Genomic DNA, 17,736 nt, shown 5'->3' with positions numbered 1-17,736 from the left:
GTGGGGGGAGGATTTGGGTTACAGTCCAAAGTCTCTCTCCCCCCCCCCCACCCCCGGCTGCTGTCTGCCACTGGGCCCAGCAAGCTGAATAATTCAGATACCTTGTAATGCCAACCAAAATAAACTGCATAGCTTAAGGTTTCCCGAGGATGGCAGCAAGGGAAGATGATGGGTCAGCTGTGGAATTCTAAAACCCACAGAATGGGGAATCCATACAGTTACTAGGAATAAGGCCCATTGTGGGAAAAAAATACAATGGGGTCTAGAAAGAGGCTCTGGGTGAGTGCCCCTCATTGCTATCTTCACACCCACCCAAGTGAAGGCATTCACTCCTGTCCCCAACTCAAGGGGAGTTGATCTCTGCCATCTGGAGAGCAGTTGCAATTGTGCGTAATCTCCAGCCCTCACCTGGAGATTGGCAACAGTGGTTCCTCAGGAGGAAATGGCTGGTTTGGAGGGTGGAGTCTATGGCATTGTACCTGTCTGAGGTCCCACCCCTCCTGAAACCCACCATCTTCAGGCCAGGCCTAGGGTAGTCATTCTCCAGGTGGAGCCTGAAGATCTCCTAGGATCAAAACCAAACTCCAGACAACACATCTCTCTCCCCATCCTGGAGAAAATAACTGCTCTGGAGGGTGGATTCTATGGCATTATATTCAGCTGAGGGCTCTCCCTTCACTGCCTAGCAACAGCCTCTGGCTAGCAGCTCCCCCCTCCCAGTGGGCCAATCTGTCCTGGAGTGAGGCTGAGGGGAGGAGGGAGGGAGTGAAGGAAAGTGGTGGCCATCATGGCCTCCGAGGAAATGCTCCCAGCAAGACCAGGCCTTGCCACCTAGTCACATTATGGTAGTGGTTCCCTGACTATTTTGGCGGCCTTTGGAGGCTGTGTGTGCTGGGAGGCCATAAGTGTGGGCTGATGGGGTTGTAGAGGTCTGTTGCTGGCAGCGGCCATGACGTCTTTTGTGAGGTCACAGTGGAGCAGGGTTGACAGAGAGGCCACAGAGAAACATCAGAGGCCCCAGAGAAGCCTGTCTCTGAGGTAAGACTGTTTTGGCGGTTTGTTCAACATTCCCAGGGCTTCAGTAGGCAGGGCAGGGGAGTCGGCGAATGGGAGGCCAGAGACAGTGACTGAGCTGTGATGGGCCAATGGTTTATGGAGTGCATATAATGCACCCCTAAGCCAATGGGTCTGTGTGTCAAGGATCACCCTTAAAACAGGGCATTGCCTTTTCCCTTATACCCCATTCTAGAAGCCCTGACCCAAGCATAACAGAACAGATCAGAACATAACAGAAACCATGTTGGATCAGGCCAATGGTCCACCCAGTCCAACACTCTGTGTCACACAGTGGCCAAAGAAAACAGGCGCCATCAGGTCCATCAGCGGGGCCAGGACACTAGAAGCCCTCCTTCTGTGCCCCTCCCAAGTACCAAGAATACAGAGCATCACTGCCCAGAAAGTTCCAACAATATGCTGTGGCTAATAGCCACTGATGGACCTCTGCTCCATTGAACATATGAAGCTGCCTTATACTGAATCAGACCCTTGGTCCATCAAAGTCAGTATTGTCTTCTCAGACTGGCAGCAGCTCTCCAGGGTCTCAAGCTGAGGTTTTTCACACCTTTTTGCCTGGACCCTTTTTTGGAGATGCCAGGGACTGAACCTGGGACCTTCTGCTTACCAAGCAGATGCTCTACCACTGAGCCACCATCCCTCCCCGTCCATTGTTTATCCAATTCCCTCTTGAAGCTGTCTATACTTGCAGCTGCCACCACCTCCTGTGGCAGTGAATTGCATGTGTTAATCACCCTTTGGGTGAAGAAGTACTTCCTTTTATCAGTTCTAACCCAACTGCTCAGCAATGTCATTGAACATCCATGAGTTCTTGTATTGTGAGAAAGGGAGAAAAGTACTTCTTTCTCTACCTCCTCTATCCCATGTTACTATCTTGCAAACCTCTATCATGTCACCCCTCAGTCAATGTTTCTCCAAGCTGAAGAGCCCCAAGCATTTTAACTTTTCTTCATAGGGAAGAAGCAAAATTGAAAAACTGACATGTAACCAAGCACCTCCTAACTACACCTACATTTGTATAACCTACAGGAAACCACTCTTCTCTGGCCACACCCTCATCTTGGCCTTGGGTCAGCCATAGCTCTGGCAGAGGTTGTCCTTGAAAGGGCAGCTGCTGTGAGAGCCCTCTCCAGCCCCACCCACCTCACAGGGTGTCTGTTGTGGGGGAGGAAGGTAAAGGAGATTGTGAGCCGCTCTGAGACTCTTCGGAGTGGAGGGCGGGATATAAATCCAATATCTTCTTCATCATCTGCAAAGTAGAGACAAACCTCTTTGTCAGACAGTTGTAAAGATGAAGAGAAGAAAATGTGTGGCTGAGCAGACCACCTTCAAGTAACCTTGAAGGCCCACCACTCTCACAGCCTGGCCTGCCTCAGAGAATGGTTGTAAGGGTAAAATGAAAGTGAGGAGAACCAAAGATGATATCCATGGAGGAAAGGCAGGATAAAATCCAAACTAGACAGAACATGACAGACATTGAGTATAGTTTATAAGGTGATCATAAGCATGATCCTTCTAGAATGCCCATGCAGGATTTTCTGCTGCTCTTGTAAGCCCCACACGAGGAGGAGGTCCCATAAAATCCAGGGCAAGAGGAGAGGCTGGGTGGAAGACTTCTGCTCCTCCAATTGTGTGGAGACAACTTTCGTGCCGAGCAGGTTAGCACTGGCATCTGCTGTGCAGAAGGCTGGGGAAGGAACCCCATAAAACAAGAGGGCAGAAGTTCAGGAAGGGAAAGGGTTACAGGGATTCAGAAGGCCAGCTCTTCTGTCAACAGCCCAGAGGTCATGTTACAGGTACAGGACAAGCAGGATAGAAATAGCCCCCTGGATTGGATGATATTCAATCCCAAGCCTGATGCTTTCCCATCCCCACCTCCTGCTAAACCACTCAAGGCTAGAGCAAGACTCAAAGATTCAGAGAGGGAGGGAGAGAGAGAGAAGCCCCAGGCAGGTCTGATAGAGAAGTGCAGCCAAACAGCAAGAGTTTCAGGTGCAAACTCCCAGTGGTTGTTTCCTCATTGAAAGCTGATGCAAAACAAAGGCAGCATCCCAACTCCCCCCTGCTGTGCTTAAGAGCACAGAACGCAGCCGGGTTATTTCCCATTGATTAAAAAAAAGATATTATTGCAGGAGTGAAGAATTAAAGGCATACTGTCTGGGGCTTATTCACCTGCTACATGCCTTCTAATGTGATTGGCAGACAATGGTGTCTATTGTGCTTTTCCAGAGGACAAACGGCTTGTTTTTTGTAGATGAAAGCAAGGGACAGAGAGAGAACCAGATTGGAAGCTCATAGGAAAAAGTAGGTGAATGCTGTTTGGTCTCTTGGGCCATTTGGTTTCTGATCTCAAGGGCATTTCTCTTAAGGCCAAATGAAACATCACACAAGAGACATGAGAAGAGGCTCTCAATGCCTTTTGTTCTGCTTTAATATAGTCATGGCGGGGGAATCACTGAATTTAATTGCAAAAGCCAGTTCTGGGTGTCCTCAACCTTTCATCCCATTAATGAATAAATAAACGGGCTACATTTATAATTAAATACAGACAATCTAGCATAATTGTTAGACTCGGATCTAGGAGACACAGGTACAAATCCCCACTCTACTATGCAAGTTTATTTGGTGCCCTGGGCCAATGATGCAGCCTAATCTACCTCACAGGTTATGAGGATACAATGGAGAAGGGGGAAACTGTGTAAAGGGGGGGGGGGTCAACTGATGGATCTCACCCTGGCTCCACCCACTTCTTGCAATGGAACAGTTCAGACTGTAATCAATACACTAGCCTTGAAAGTCCAAGAGCCTCTTCATGGTTTTTCTTTGGATAAAGTTATGGAGAACACTGTGAGTCTGAAGGCAACCACATTTCATAGAAAGCTGAAGTTTTCAAAAGATGACACTTTTTTACTTCCCTCTGCAGGTCTCCTCCTTCCACCAAGAGCTGATGTTACCTCTAGAGCCCCAGGTTTATGGCAGTGACTTCAGTGCTTATACAGGAAGAATGGCTCCATGGAGACTAGAATTCAGAACACAAAAACTGAGTTCTTGGTCTTAAGCACAACCTCAGGACACTGCCCCAAAGTAACACAGCTGTCTCTGCTCCTTACCATGGCCTTACCTTACCTGATGTTCTTTCATAAAGAATTCAGGGTGTGGTGGAGCAGCTGAGGTAGAAAGACCGGTGCCATTGTGGTAGGTCTTGTTCCTGCAACCACAGCCCAAAATTATGCCCACACATACAGAGAACGTGGGGAAAAAGAGCTGCTATCACACACATGCACATACACCCTCCTTCCCATGGACCTCGACATGCCTTTTTGGGGTATAGACATTAATTAGCTCAAAATATTATTCCAAATATATTTAACCACTGCATGGTTTGAAACAACCTGTGGATAGAAGAATTCCCAACACAGATTGCTAGAAAATTGGGACCATCGCTGACATGATTAAATGAAGAGCCAACTTATATTGCTGTACATTGCCCCAATACTGATCACTTTGGCAAGACCCATCACTGTGGGTCTTGCCAAAGATGTGGCCAAATGGGAGTCAGAGGCTTCATGCAAGGGTCTTTCTGCTCCTTTAATGGCTATGGATGATTCCTAAAGGAGCAATTCACTTGCAGGAATGGTGCAGAAACCAGGACTTTGAGACCAGAAGCTGGGGAAGGGGGCAGTCTTCTGCCAGCAGTAAAAAAAGCTGGCTTTGGCTTCTGCTTAGTTTTTTAAAGGATTTTTAAAAAATATATAATTCGTCTCTTAGTCTCATCCAAAGAAACTGCAGGGAATCATGTCATTCTAGATTTCTCAGCTTGGCGAAGTGTTGTGGATGTAACAATATATTCAGTAAAACCAACTTGACCCACTTCAAGCTGCAGCTGATAGACTGCACATCTGCATCTCCCTTTAAGAAAAAATCCTGCAATCAGACGACTAGTATCTCAGGGGGAAGGGTTCAGACCAGATTTGCTCCAAATGCTCCCCATGCCTGCTTCAAATAGTTTGTTTTTACAGAAGGGGAGCACTCAGACATGCATCCTGAACTGGCATGCTGCAGGACAAACCTCCCAGTTTGGATTCTACAGCCTAGATAAATGGGCCCAAACTCATCCAGTAAGATTGCACAAGGACACAAAGTGTGTAGGGGGGGAGGCAACACAGGAAGATGTGAGCCCAAGGACATAACACCCTTTCACGTAGCCCCATGTCCTCAGATGGAACTGGCACTGCCTCCCCCCCCCCCCCCCACAACTCACCAGAGCCAGATCTGGCACTCAGAAGCAATAGCTCCTCCCCAATCCCAAATCAGAAGCAATAGCTCCTCCCCAATCCCAACTCACCAGAGCCATATCTTCTGGCACCCAGAAGCAATATCAGAAGCAACTGCTCCTCCCCAATCCCAAGTCATGACACTGTTCCCCTCCATGGCTCTGAATTCTAGGCCAGGACTGTCTGAGTACATGAATGCCTTTCTGAGCTGTAAACAAATTATTCCTTCGACAAGTAAGGCTTGGAAGCAAATTCATTCTGCTGCCACCATGTGACTCCACAGCATACCAGCAGCAGGCAGGAGGGTAAGGGTGACAGTGGGCAACTTAGCCTAGAGGGCAGGAGGGCTTCCCAAGGCACTGGATTCTTTGCTTTCACTTGCAGGCAAATTGCTCTTGTCTAAAAGGCTCCACAACTCTTCTTGACCTTTGGGAACCATGTCACAGGGTCTTCTAAGGTTCTTGTCTCGCATTTTTCTCAGCTCCAAGTTGTGTTCCAACAGAAGACCGCAGAGCTCATAGTGTCCGTTCTCTGCTGCCTGGATGGAAAGAGGGAGAGGGCCTTGAGGGCATTGTGGGTGTGCCACAGGAGTCCAGGATGAGCGCTCAGCCTCCTATTGGCCAGTAAGATTATGCAGCTGGACTTAGTAGTGGGAGGTGTCAAAGAAAGGGAGGAACACCCATTTTTTTCCCAATGAGAAAAACAAGGGGCTGTCACTAATCTTTGGGGCTTGAGCCTGACTTCCAATTTTAGTCTTTGAATCCAAGACCTGCAGGCCCAGATAGCAAAGACAGAAGGACAATAATCTATCATGTATCACAGGTGGGAACACTCTTACTTGTGGGGATGACAACTGCTATGCTTCTCTTCAGCCTCGAGTCCATCTTTTTTAGAATCAGAGTTGGAAGGGACCTCCAGGGTCATCTAGTCCAATCCCCTGCAGGAAATTCACAAATACAGCTCCCCTTGCCAAATTCACAGGATCTGCATTGCTATCAGATGGCATCCAGCCTGTTTAAAAACCTCCAAAAATGGAGAGCCTACCACCTTTTGCAGAAGAGCCTACCACCTTTTGCAGAAGGAAATCTGCATTCCCCAATGCCCTGGAGAATACACTTCACCAGAGCCCTTCCTTCTCTATGGACGTTTGCTGGCTGGCTGCCTTAGCCTTATTAATCCAGGAAATTAGGCCTTGGAACAAAATGCCAGTCATGCCACTGATGAGAGTTCACTGTCCTTTTTTAAAAATAATAATAATAATAATTTTATTGTTATATATTCCAACACCACTCCACCTCTGTGAGAGTCCCAGGCCATAGATACATTATAATATTCCATATATTTATAACTATTAACATTTCATCCAAATACAACTCCATCACTCTATTTAAACTTCTTATCCATTCATTTTCTTATTAACCAACCAATCGTCTTAAATTGTTTAAACTTTTCCAAATACCTCACCATCTTTCTAAACCAGCCCTCCTCCTGTTCCCTAACCTTTAATCCGTTCATTCTTCGTATCTTCATCGTTAAATACTCCAATATTATTATATTATTCATTTTATCCCTCCAATGATTAATTGTCAGTTCCTCAGCTTCTTTCCAATTCCTTGCTATCACTTGTCTAGCTGCTACTAACATCAAATTAATCCATTTACTATCCTCTTTTGATCTTAATCCCACACCATCCAAATTAATAATTGCCATTGCTTTAGATATACTTACTTTTCTTCCCATAATCTTTGTCATCTCTATGCCAACCTGCACCCAGAATTTTTTCACTAAGGGACAATCCCACCACATGTGACTGAAAGTTCCAATTTCTCCACATTTCCTCCAACAATTTTTACTCCCTGATTCAGAAATATAATACATCTTAATGGGTGTATAATACCATTTCTGTATCATCTTCAATCCCTGCTCCTGCATTAACCTAGATGTTGTAGCAAAGGGAGGTAATCTAAAAATCCTCTCCCAATCTTCATCTAAAATTTTATCTTCAATATCTGTTTCCCAATATTCCTTCAAAAATTCTCTTGGGGATTTCCCTGTACCTAATAAAATCTTATACAATTTTGAAACTATTTTTAACTTATCTTCTCCATACTTTCACCAATTTTTCAAAGAGAGTATTAATTCTTTTACCAATATTTTTAAGTTCTTCCTCCTTCAACAATGAGGAGATTTGACTTTTTAACAACCAATTAATATTATTCAAAACATTATACTCCTCTTTCTTCACCCCATCAGTACCCCAAACCTCTTTCAATTCTTGAATCGTAATCCTCTTCAGTTTATCTCCTACTTCCTTCTCAGTATGAGAGTTCACTGTCCAAAATGAGGGGCTTTGTAGGTTTGGAGGAGCCAGATAAGGATCATATACTCCAAAGCATACTTAATTTCAAGATTCAAAGCTCCACTCAAAACTCCAATTGCAAAGGTTCATTTATATCTGTAGAGTAGACACAATTTAGCGAAGGGCAAAACAAAACCTCCCTGCAACTTTGTAGCCAGGTTTTTAACAGATGGGTTCAATCCATTTTTAAAAAGCTGTTTTTATGGTCTGCTTCTCACACAGGGATTGTTTTATGAATATAATTTTTAGGCTGTTGAATGTTGTTTTACAATACATTTATGCCCTTGTCTTACTTTTTATGGCTTGTTTTATTACTGGTAATCCTTTTATTTTGGTAATCCTTATGTTACGTAAACTACTTTTTTTTCTCTGTGAGCTGCCTTGGGCAGGTTTCTGGACAGGTGGCATCTACGTTTACTAAAGAAATAAACCTGAAGGCACCCACTTCACCAATTACGTGGCACCTAGAGGCTTAGAAATGTGATGCTGTGCCAAGTGATTCTGGGGACAGAACTGACTGCTACATTGTCCTCCCCTACCCAATTTGTATGCAGGAATCAGAGGAGGAGAAGCCAATCTGAAGGACATACCTTGTGGAGGCAGGTCCTCCCATCATCGTCCATGACTGCTGGATTAGCACCATGAGTCAACAGCAGCCTAACAATATCCGTGTGGCCGCAGTAAGAGGCTCGATGCAGAGGGGTGGCCCCACCATTGGTCTGGGCGTTGGGGACAGCTTTATTCTCCAGCAGGAATTGGCAGACATCATAATGCCCGTTGCGGCTGGCATAGTGCTGCAAAGACAGAAAATGTGGCACTTTGAAGTGAGGTGGATCAGGCCCATAGCCGCAGGGGGGGCCTGTGCGGGCACTGCCCCTGACTTCCAGGCAGGCCCCCTTGACTTCTGGGTGGCAGTCTGCTCCCCCCATTTTTTGCCATGGCTGAGCCACCAAACCGTAATCAGCAGCAGCCGGAGCCAGGAGAGATGAGTTTGGCCCAGTGCACTGCAGCACCAAAAGCAGCGGTCCCTTCTTGACTCTAAAGTTTTAGAGTTGACTGCCTCAATTTGGCCACTTTCAGAGCCTCCAACTTTTGCCTTACCCCAGAAAGCTTCTGAGATGCAGCAAGCCCCGCAGTGGATGGGAAAGGGTGCCCCCTTAAAAAGCCCCCAACTTTTAAAATCCTGGGTACGGCCTTGAGATGGATGCACAGCATGCAGAATGCCTTGACATCAGACTTTGGGGTATCCCAAGCATAGTAATGCAGGATATGTATTTCAAACACAAAATCTGGCAAGCAAAATGGCATATGGCCAAAAGGAATCCAACAGGAAAGCAATGTACCGGAACCTTCACTATATCCTGCTCCACACGGCATCCTCCATTCGCTGCTGGCTCTACTGCTAACATAATAATAATAATAAATTTTATTTGTATCCCACCCTCCCCACCTAGGCAGGCTCAGGGCGGCTAACAGCATTTCATAAGACATACAACAATAGATAAAACCTTAGATATTAGATATATATATTGGATTTATATCCCGCCCTCCACTCCGAAGAGTCTCAGAGCGGCTCACAATCTCCTTTACCTTCCTCCCCCACAACAAACACTCTGTGAGGTGGGTGGGGCTGGAGAGGGCTCTCACAGCAGCTGCCCTTTCAAGGACAACTTCTGCCAGAGCTATGGCTGACCCAAGGCCATTCCAGCAGGTGCAAGTGGAGGAGTGGGGAATCAAACCCGGTTCTCCCAGATAAGAGTCCGCACACTTAACCACTACACCAAACTGGCTCTCCTTAAATTTAACAATATAAAACTTTACATTTAACAACATTAAAAACCAGTTAATACAATTAAAATAACTTGGTCTGACAGTGCCGATGGTGTTTGACGCTAATTTTGATGGTGTTTGATGCTAATTCTGTCAGTTTATACAATCTACACATCATGACACAAAGCCCACTGGTGGATGTAGTGAGGGAAGAAATTGGAGAAACTACATTGGTCTTTCCCAGTGACTACATAAGCAGCATTTTTGTTTCCAGGTTGAGAAAGGAGAATCAGGACTTCAGGGGAAGAGAGTTACAATTACAAATGCCCAGGAGTTGAGTAGATTTTTTGAAGAAAATAAAGAATTTGCACCATGATGGACTACAAATTACTGTCTTGGAACGTTAATGGACTAAATTCACCACAAAAAAGAAGGGCAACATTTCATTGGATCAAGAAGCAAAATTGTAATATAATTTGTTTGCAAGAAGTAAACACATTAAACAAAAGGATTATAAATTTTTATGGAACAAACAATTGGGAATGGAATTTTTTTCATTAGCTGAACAGAAGAAAAGGGGAGTAGTTTTCTATATTAAACAGGATTGCCAACAAGCCCCGAGAAAAATGTCCTGTCCCTTTAATAAAGCTTAATGTGATGTTATTTATCTCCATGCCATGAAAATCCATTTCCACACATTATTTAAATGGCTAGGGCATTTTCTCCAGGCCTGTTGGCAACCCTAGAAATGACTGGAGACCCTTAAATGGCCCCATGCCAACATGAGCAGCATGAAAGGTAACTTCGCACTGGCTGCATTCTTCAGTGAGGACAGTTAGATCTCCGGCTGTTATTCTTTGGTCAGATTTTCCCAAGAAGCCCCCATGGCAGGCTGGCATCCCATCCCATCCAGTGACCTGCATTTTACACTATCATTCCTTTTCCTTTCAAGGCACTTACCAAAGCTGTATATCCAAGGAGGTCAGGAGTGTTAACATTTCCATGCTTCAGGACATGCTTTTTGACCCCCTCGAGGTCTCCGTTCAGAGCAGCATACCAAATCCCTAGCCAGAAAAGGGGGAAAAATCAATTTCAATTTCCACTGAAATCCATCTCAATGACTTGGGGTAGGCAGTAATCCAGTGATACTTACTCAGTGGCTCAGAAGCCACATGTGGCTCTCTGACATGGTACCTGTGGGTCTTCAGGGCATTGTCCCCATGATGTGGAACCTGCCCTGTGTTTCAGGAAAGCAGTGGGGCTGCTGGATGGCAGGTGGGTTGCATCTTTATACAGCTACCAACAGATGGTCCAGAGGACTTGTCAGATGCTAAATTTTCTGAGCTGGAAGCTTCATGCCAGGGATGGAAGTACAGGGTCCCAGGTCCCCAACTCCCAGCCACGTCCTCCTCCACAGACACAGCACTCTCACCCCAGCACCAAAGCAAGGTAACCACAGTAAGCCAGCAGTTCTGATCCCCTTACTCCACAGCCAGCATGCTCTTCTCCAGGGACCCTGGCAATTCCTCTCTCATGCCCAACCTGTTGAGCCTCTGCTGTGCAGAGAGCTAGAAGGTGGAAAGAAAAGCCTTTCCCCTCACGCCAGATACACTGGGGCTGACTAACGTTCAGCAGGGTGGAGAGAGACAACTGTACATGCTCAGCGGTACTTTAGTAGTGAAATGGCTATAAGTTATATTTATATACTGAATAGTTATATTATGGCACATCTGCATTTGGGGCATACATTACTCGTGGTGGTTCGGGGCATACATTACTCATGTGGCTCGTTTTGTTAATGGTAATTGCAAACATGGCGTTCTGTGAGCATAGAGTGTATGCCGCTGCAACTACCCTTTAAATCACAGCAAAGCAAAAAACTTCCATGTAGCCTGGTCTCAGTGCAAGTTTACCTGGAAGTAAGCCAAGCATGTTCAATAGATGAACATGTTTCTGAAGAATATGTGCAATAAACTGCACCTGTGCTTTGCATCAAAATTGGGTTTGAGAATGCACTGGAGCGTTACCAACTTAACAATATCAAATCTGGCTGATATGTTTGAGCATTATTGTTGCATAAATACCAAAGAAACTGTTCATAAGAGACAAGCTGGGAAATCTCCATGTTCAATTCTTCAATGCGTGAGATAGGAGATATTTTGCGGGGCTGTTCTTGTCAGTGAGAAATAAAGGGTGATGACATAGAGTAGCAGCAAAAAGTCGGAACAATGTATCACGGTTCAAATCTAGTCTCTGCCCTGAACTCCTGAGGCAAGGTGCTCTCTCCCACCATCAATCCCCCCCTCCAAAAAGGGATAATAATTCTAGTCTACCAGACATGTTTGTTGTAAGAATTCTAGCAAGGTAAATTATGGCAAGGGCAAGCACTATACAAATGCCAAGTATCGTTATTATCATTATGATTAATCCAATTGGCACTGAGTTTCCTATCAAAGGGTATGCCAGTGTGGCATAGTGTTTAGAGTGTTGGACTAGGATCCAGAAGACCCTGGTTCAAATCCCGCATTCTGCTATGGAAGCTTGCTGAGTGACCTTGGGCCAGTCACACATGGTTAGCCTAACCTATCTCAGAGGCTTGTTGCCAATACTCCCTCTAAACTGTGGTGTCTTGTGAGCAAAAATTCTACTTCACAGGCTACTGGCATTAAAGTTGTGAGCTACTGCATAAATTAGTTTGTTCTGGGGCCATTTTTCCTGAGCTAAGACAAAAATGTGTGAACCAGAGGCAAAAAAACTTAGCTTAGAGGGAACACCAAAATGAAGGAGAGGGGAAGGATGTAAGCCATTTTGAATCCCCACGGTTGAGATGGGGGGAGGCAGAGTATGAACAAAGTAAATACAAACAACTAAACACATGTATTGGTTCTGAATGCTGTCCTCTAAAGTTAAAATTCATACCATACTGTAAAACTGTACAAAAAAAGATGGGCATGAACCAGCCCACGAGCCAACTTGCAGCACAAACTTGGCCCGGTTCAGAGCTCCTGAACTGATGTTTGGGGAAGGCACCTTCCCCAAACATCTACTAGACTGTCATCCAGTTTGGCCGTTTGGGACGTTTAAACCTAACAGCTGAGAAGTGCAGGTCCGCAGCTGACCTGTTAGATTTAAATGATGGGTGCACCCACCCTTCTGTTAAGTTTAAATGGTGGGAGGAAGCAAGATGGACCGGTGAAATGGCTGCCATCCATTGAAGCCTAGCAGCTGACAGGTGCACCCACCCCACTCTTAGGCTGTAAGCCGTTTCACTGGTCAGTTTTGTTTCTGCCTCCTTGGAAGCAAAACAGATAGGAGCCATTTCATAAGTCAGTTTTATTTCCCTCTACTTCAAAGTGGGGGGAAGTGAACCTGACTGGTGAAATAGCTCCCAGCCTTTTAAGCAAGCTGCAACCAGGAGAAAGGGGGATCCAAACTGGCCAGTTTGGTGCAGGGCATTTTTGGCTTGGTTTGGGGTTCAGTTCAAGGGCTACCCCGGACTGGAATTTTTAGATTTGTGCCCATCCCTACACAAAATATTTCATACAACATTGTCTCAGGAAGCTTTACATCGCTGCAAGATAGCCCAACATTATTTATTATCTCCAGACTATAGACCCGGGGGGGGGGGGGAGGTTTATGCTACAGAGGTCAAGAGAGAATAAGGCTTGCCTAAGGCCATCATGTGAGTTCACGGGGTTTCTTTGTTCAAACACAGCTCAGTAATGCACTGCACCCTGCTAGCTCTTACTGCCATCAAAGAAAAGCACTGAGAAAATGCATGTGCCCAATGTACCGTTCCTTTATACGCAATGGCATGTGAAGGAAGTTGGTCACAGAACTGCTTACCCTGAAGCACCAGAAAAGCAAAATCAATACTAGCAACAACTGCAGTCATTAAGCACTGCTTCAGTCAGCTGCTAAATACCAGCAGACCAGCTTATGCAAGCCATGGCAATCAAAGAGGCTCCAAAGGCTCTCTTACTTCCAAGTCAACCCTAGAGAGGCAGCCATGTCTGTCTGCTGCAGCAATAGCCAACAAAAGGTCTGTGGCGCCTTAAGACTAACCAGCTAGTGTGGGGCATTAAGCTTTTGCAAAGCTAATCTGACAGAGAGACCTCTGGTCCACAAATGAGTGTTAGCAAGAGTGTTACTCTATAAGTTACCTCAAGACACCTTATCTTTCCTGGAAGTCTGTTTTTGTTTTTTAAGCAGGGGGAAAAAAGGTCTTTTGTACAGCCCATCTTTTCTCTTCCCATCCAGATTTCTTTACCTCTCTCGAAATCCATCTCCTCCACATTCTGGTGAACACTGAGCACTGCTGGGTGGTGGGAGCAGCAGGAACCATCCCTGTGCTGTCCCAAAAAGGATTCCATCAGCTTCTCCCTTGGGGTTTTGGCCTTGTCAGAACGCCATAAACGTTTGGGACTGCAGCGAGCCCTGTGGAGGGGAAGACAGTGTCAGCGACTTGTACCGCCATGGGCTTGCTCAGCCCTCCAGCGCAACAGCTGCCCACAACCCAGCCCCCAAAACAGATGCTGCTTGTCTGATACGGTATGCAACATGTGAACACAACCTGAGGAAGCTACACTTCCCAGCACAAAATGCACAATAGATGACTCAGCACTGCACACTGGAACCTCTGTACCACCTCTAACTGCGCTAATGCAATCCCATTTATTGCCAGATGCCACCTTATTCAAGCAGTGTGAGTGTGTTATTCTGGGATGACGAACAGAGTATGTGCCAAAGGGAATAGAAGATCCAGTTCTTGTCTACTTGCCTAGGATGGCACTGCCCCTTTTTCCTGGGTGGCAGGATGGGACACACAGTGCGTAGTGAAAGCCTCAGCCATGACTCACCCAGGTATGGCTTTTTGTGGAGAGTCTGCAGTGCTATCTTTCACATTAGGTGACCAGTCTTCTGCCCTTCCATGACATTTGTTCCTTATTTTTTTATCGTTGTTACCAAGAAAGGGGGGGGGAGGCAAGAAAACAAAGGATCACTCATCACAAACACAAAAGGAGAAATACTATCATTAAGCTTATCATTCCATGACAAAACCCATCTTTCCTTAAACTTATCAGACCTTAAGTCTTCTTGATTCATACTTGTACTCTGATACGAACTTGCTTCATATTTCCACTCATAATCTGATCATGAAAATTGGGGGCCACAGAGGATTTCTAACAGAATGTTACACAGTGGTTCACCGCAGTTAACCAGGTCATTATAAGCTCTCTATCTGAGGCAGGTGGGCAGTCTTTAGCAATCACAGGACTGAATGGTTATAATCATGGCCCGTCAATTCTAAAATATACAAAAAGATCTGGTGCCAAAAAATGGTTGTTTTAGAACAACTCCAAAAAAAAAAGTAATATACTGGACTTGTTTCTGCCCTGCTCCCACCCCAGAAGTCCTCCATTCTAATCCTTCCATACTCACCTTCAGCAGGCATAGAGAATCTACTTATCACAAATGTACTAAAGATATTTCCCTCCCTCCTTCAATACTGTGACTGGGGTCCCAGGTTACTACATTGCACACAGAACCCCCCTAGAACACAGGACTCCCCTGCTGGCAAAATTTAATTTGTGAAATTCTTGGGGCCTTTTCCAGTTCCTTGGGAAAACAATTGTGAAAACTATAAACAACAATGCCTGATAAGAGACCTGCCTTTCCCACCTGTCATCCCTGGCCATTTCAGCTCTGTCATTTCTCAATGCCCCTCCACAGTCCTGGTCTGGGCCCCTTTCCCCCATCCCAATCCAACCTCACTATGATCCCTTGGGACCTCACACAGATCTCTATGACATCTTTTGCCCACTTAATCCTTTTCCTGAAGATTCCAGCACTCTGCTCTCTCCTGCCTGTCAACATTTCATGACAGTTTGCCCTACAACTCTCTCAAGTTCAAGGTGAGTTCAGGCAGTCATATTTATCTCCCACTCACAAAAAATACACATTCTTATCCTGCTCTTCCTCTGAAGAGCTCAGGGTTACATACATGGTTAAGCCTTTCCTCTATTTTATCCTCACAACAACCCTATGAAGTGGGAAAGGATCTTGGTGGGAGAGAGTGAGTGGCTAACCCAAGATCACCCAGTGAGTTTCAAGGAATGGTAGTGACCCAGTGGTAGAGCACCAACTTTGTGTGCAGAAGTTCCCAAACGCAGTCCCTGAAGTCTCCCATTAAAAGATCTTAGGCAGGGTGAGTTGAAAAAGGCCAGTCTGAGTGCCACTTCTGGTCAATATGAATCCTGAGACATACATCAAATGACTGGTTCCATATAAAGCTTTAGTACAGGATTTTTAGGGTTGCCAACCTCCATGTAGGCCCTGGAAAAGCTCCAGTATTACAACTGATCTCTAGAAATCAGTTCCATTGGAGAAAACAGCTGCTCTGGAGGGTGGACTCTATGGTATTACATCCCACTGAAGTTCTTCCCCTCACCAAACCCTGCCCTCTCCAGGCTCCAACCGAAATCTCCAGGAATTTCCCAACCCAAAGCTAGCAACCCTACTCATCTCAGCTCTTGGGGATACTCTGCTCTTGGGGGAGATGAGATGTTCTCGTCTTGCTCCCTCTGCATCTTCATGTCTCATCTTTCTCAGTCTCACAAGATCCATCTTCCTCTGCCTGTCCCAAGAAGGGATGCTTACTGCAATCCCATAGGAATATGGTAAACTCTATGAGAGAATCACTCCATTTATCTTTGGAGATGCTGGACTTCATCCTGTCTTTAACCAGGGCCAGCCCCTATGTTTTGCTTTGTTAACTCTATTTAGCACAAATTTTTCCAGTGGTCATTCTTCCCACTCAGCTTCCTTCCCCAGGTTCTCTCAATATTAAACCTTTGCAGAAAACGGGTTAATCTGTAGTACACACACACTCTCTCTATGGCACTATATTTTCCCAGCATGCAATTCCACACACTGCGCCTGCCAAAGCATATTTTGAATGCAGTAGTACAAATTTTATATATTTCCTAGAATCTACCTAATATCTGCGGTTGCTGTTTCAGCCGACAGATTATAAACCATTATAGAGTAAATGGACGGAGCATACAGAAGGAAAAATTGAATATTCAGGCAGCGAAGAACTGGATAGTATTACACAAGTAGGGTCATATTTAAATCTGCGGGACGTTGCAGCGCATGCAAATGTGCAGCTAAAGGCGCAGGGGCACTGCCTGAAAAAATATGAATATTAGCAATGTTCTTCATGGGCGGACGTCGGGGGGAAAAACAAACTTCAGAAAGGGCCCTCACGTAAGGTTTCAATTTGCTCTGGGGTCCTACAGACTCTAAAATTGCCTGCGAGCAGCCAGAATACCCGCGCTACTCTACATGGAAACCATACGAAGGATTCAGTGCACCCAGAAAAAGAGACCACAAACCATTCAACTCCCAGCCCTTCACCGTCGCCATCTTACCTCTTAGTTTACATCGACATACTGGCAGCCCAATCAGAGGGGCGGGAAAGAGAAAGGCAACCAATACTGTTGCAAGAAAAGTGGAGCGGCAGGCCTACAGTTTCTTGGGTGCAGTGTCGGCAAACCTCCGCTAGAGGGTGGCGAGAACTAAGAAATATCTGTTCCTGGCTGAGTTAAAAGAATTGGGTGGAGAAGCGAAGGACGGGGGTTTGTTAATTCCGTGAGATCATTTTAGCAAGCATAGTTTATGTTGTTCTTCGTCATCTCTCTTCTAATGAAACATTCATTTAATCCCCAATTTCTTTTCTTAGTTTTCTTCCTGTCTGTATTTCGGCAGAAGCACTAGCTTCTGAGCAAATCCAGGATGCATTTCAAATCTCTGCACTTGACATTATTCTAGTTTCATACGTTTATTCGGTATTTTGTTGTTAACTATCGTCAAAAACTGTTTTGAGATTTCTTGTATAATATGATTAATTTATGCCCCATCTTCCCAATGGCGACTCAAAGCAATTTATATTATTACCCCCTTCACTATTTTATCTTCAAAACAACACTGTAAAATAGGTTAGACTGAGAGTGATTGAGCCAAGTTCATCCTTCCATGGCCAAGAAGTTTTCTGAACCCAGGTCTCCCAGATCCTAGTCTGCTACACCATGCTGGTACTGTCCTTGCAAAAACCTACCACTCTTCCAGGTTCCACACAAAGTGGCCTAGCCTTACCTGAGAATTCATAAGAACATAAGAGAAGCCATGTTGGATCAGGCCAATGACCCATCCAGTCCAACACACTGTGTCACACAGTGGCAAAAAAAAAGGTTCACT

General features: G+C 45.3%; 1 protein-coding gene across 2 annotated transcripts; it reads right to left on the bottom strand.

Moving 5' to 3' along the window:
• Positions 1–3,487: 3,487 nt before the first annotated feature.
• Positions 3,488–16,934, bottom strand: ANKRD39 (ankyrin repeat domain 39). Of its 2 annotated transcripts, XM_060251404.1 has the most exons (6): positions 16,875–16,900; positions 14,337–14,420; positions 13,748–13,914; positions 10,438–10,541; positions 8,298–8,501; positions 3,488–5,886 (listed from the first exon to the last, which is right to left on the bottom strand). In XM_060251404.1, exons 3-6 carry the CDS (start codon positions 13,848–13,850, stop codon positions 5,680–5,682), a joined length of 618 nt encoding a protein of 205 aa, XP_060107387.1. In that variant the 5' UTR covers positions 13,851–13,914; positions 14,337–14,420; positions 16,875–16,900; the 3' UTR covers positions 3,488–5,679. The 2 variants fall into 2 exon arrangements, with proteins under 2 accessions (XP_060107387.1, XP_060107388.1); XM_060251405.1 differs by lacking the exons at positions 14,337–14,420; positions 16,875–16,900 and adding an exon at positions 16,911–16,934.
• Between the last annotated feature and the right edge of the window lie 802 nt (positions 16,935–17,736).

Source organism: Heteronotia binoei, chromosome 12 (genome assembly GCF_032191835.1).
Source record: "Heteronotia binoei isolate CCM8104 ecotype False Entrance Well chromosome 12, APGP_CSIRO_Hbin_v1, whole genome shotgun sequence".
NCBI lineage: Eukaryota > Metazoa > Chordata > Lepidosauria > Squamata > Gekkonidae > Heteronotia > Heteronotia binoei.
This window is presented reverse-complemented; position numbering and strand designations above follow the sequence as displayed.